This window comes from Austrofundulus limnaeus, unplaced genomic scaffold (genome assembly GCF_001266775.1).
Source record: "Austrofundulus limnaeus strain Quisiro unplaced genomic scaffold, Austrofundulus_limnaeus-1.0 Scaffold937, whole genome shotgun sequence".
Taxonomy (NCBI): Eukaryota; Metazoa; Chordata; class Actinopteri; order Cyprinodontiformes; family Rivulidae; genus Austrofundulus; species Austrofundulus limnaeus.
The window spans coordinates 84726-86605 of record NW_013953339.1 but is presented as its reverse complement, the minus strand read 5'-3'; the positions used below and the strand labels follow the sequence as shown (position 1 = coordinate 86605).

The following is a 1880-nucleotide window of genomic DNA, read 5'->3' as shown; positions in this document are numbered from 1 at the left end:
GAATAGAGCTTCATCATCCTTAAAACCTTTCAAAATGTTCCTAAATTTTCACTGTTTCTGCTCTTCTTTTTCTACTTTTTGTGCTTCTTGTAGATTTTTTTCTGCTAATTTGAGTTTTTTATAATTGTCACAGCTGATTTCAGAAAATTTCTGCTGTTTTTTGTATTTTTAGCTAAGTTTTAGCTAATTTTTCATATCTTTCAGCAGTAAGCATTCACACTGCATCTTTGCAGGAAATGCAAATTCTGCAGTTTTCTTTTACTCTGTGCTTTAATTGATCACCTACCACTTTTATCATTTCATCTCTGTTATTTTATCAACCCACAGATTTATGAAGTTGAAAGTAAAGTATGAAGTGTTGATGTTCTACTCACACAGGCCAGAAGAAGGTGGCAGCTTTAACTCCTTGTTTGAGCGCTGTGATCCAGATCTAAAAAAACAATAATATTCTCACAAACTACAACACACTATCTTGATAATGTTAACAGTAGGCTGGTGGAGCTATTAAAACATTTAAAAATAAATTAAAGTTAGTTGTCATTTTCCTGATCCTGYTTTTAATTGTTTATAAAGGCTAAATGATTTGAATCAATCTATAAGAAGCTAAAATAAGTCTGGCACTGGATATAATCCCAGGTCTGTTGATCAAACATTTATGTTTGTCTTTAACATGAAGTAAGAAAACAATGTAATGGAATCCATCGTTTCCCCCCTTCAAAATAAAAGCATTTCCTGTTTCCTGACAGAACTCACCGGTTGTCCWCCCCACCAGCGGTGGTTCAGTTTTTCTCGGCTCCTCAGGTTAAACGATGCATCAAACACTGAATCAAACATGGAGTTTCCAACGATGCCATGAGACTCAGGATAAAGACCCTTTGATGGAAAAATAATAAAAATTGACTAAAAACTGGAGTCGATGGAAGTTTGTTGAGTCTGCTGATTTTATTCTTTCATCCAAAGATCAAATATTCCCAGATGTAGAACATAAATGTTTTACTTTTACTTAATAGATGTTTTTCTGTCTAATAAACTTTAACATGTCTGATTTAAACAGCACATTATGTTTCATCTATAGATTTGTTGTCAGAAAAGAGTGTCATGAGCTGAACTCAGTGATACCTTCAGGTCATAAAAAGTTCCAGGTCTGAAGAGGCTCCATCTCACTTCACTCAGCTGCTGATCGTTTGCTCAAGTTGCTTTAAATTATTTTTACATCTTGCTATTTTATTTTATTTTATTCTATTAAGTAAAATAGATCTGTGTTTAATCCAAACATTACTGTGTTTACAGTTCATAAACCATTATCTGAACATTCTAACATCTTTCTTCAGATATTCTTAGCTGGATGCTCCCGTCAGTGTTCAGAGTATAGGAGACTATACAAGCTGTTGGATGTATTTAATCAAACTTACGGTAGCCAGTGAGTAGAGGTTAGGGAAGGTTTTTGAAGGGTAAACAGGCCTCATGTAAGGAGCGTGTGTTCCACATGTTCCTAAAAAAGACAAAAACTCCAGGTTTAGTCACTCATTAATAATATAAAATCTAAGACAAATCATTAGTTTTTGCTTCAGGAAATGAAAATCAATCATTTCTTTTAACCAATATAAGGTAAATCCATGTATGAATCGTTTTTTGGGTTTTCCATTTCAAAACTAAATTTCATAAAGATTAAAAAATGTTTTTTTTATTTTTTCCCTTATTTTAAAAACTAAATGTAAAAATGTAAAATTAAACTAATTACAACAGTTGAACAATTTCTGAGTTATAAGCATTTTTGCATGCCCAAACACCCCCTCTTTGAAAGGAGCCCCCTCCTCAAATATGGGGTCTATCGTAAAACCTTTGGCTGGCGCAGTGTAGGTCAGACTCATCTACAGTCC

The 1880-nt window shown here is 33.5% G+C and overlaps 1 protein-coding gene across 1 annotated transcript in view; it reads right to left on the bottom strand.

Moving 5' to 3' along the window:
* enpp2 (ectonucleotide pyrophosphatase/phosphodiesterase 2) overlaps positions 1-1880 on the bottom strand; it is a gene marked incomplete in the record, with an annotated part of 22854 nt that overhangs the window by 13796 nt on the left and 7178 nt on the right. Inside the window, 3 exon segments of the mRNA XM_014029661.1 lie at positions 375-430; positions 754-873; positions 1413-1492. Coding sequence (XP_013885115.1) covers positions 375-430; positions 754-873; positions 1413-1492 — 256 coding nt within the window.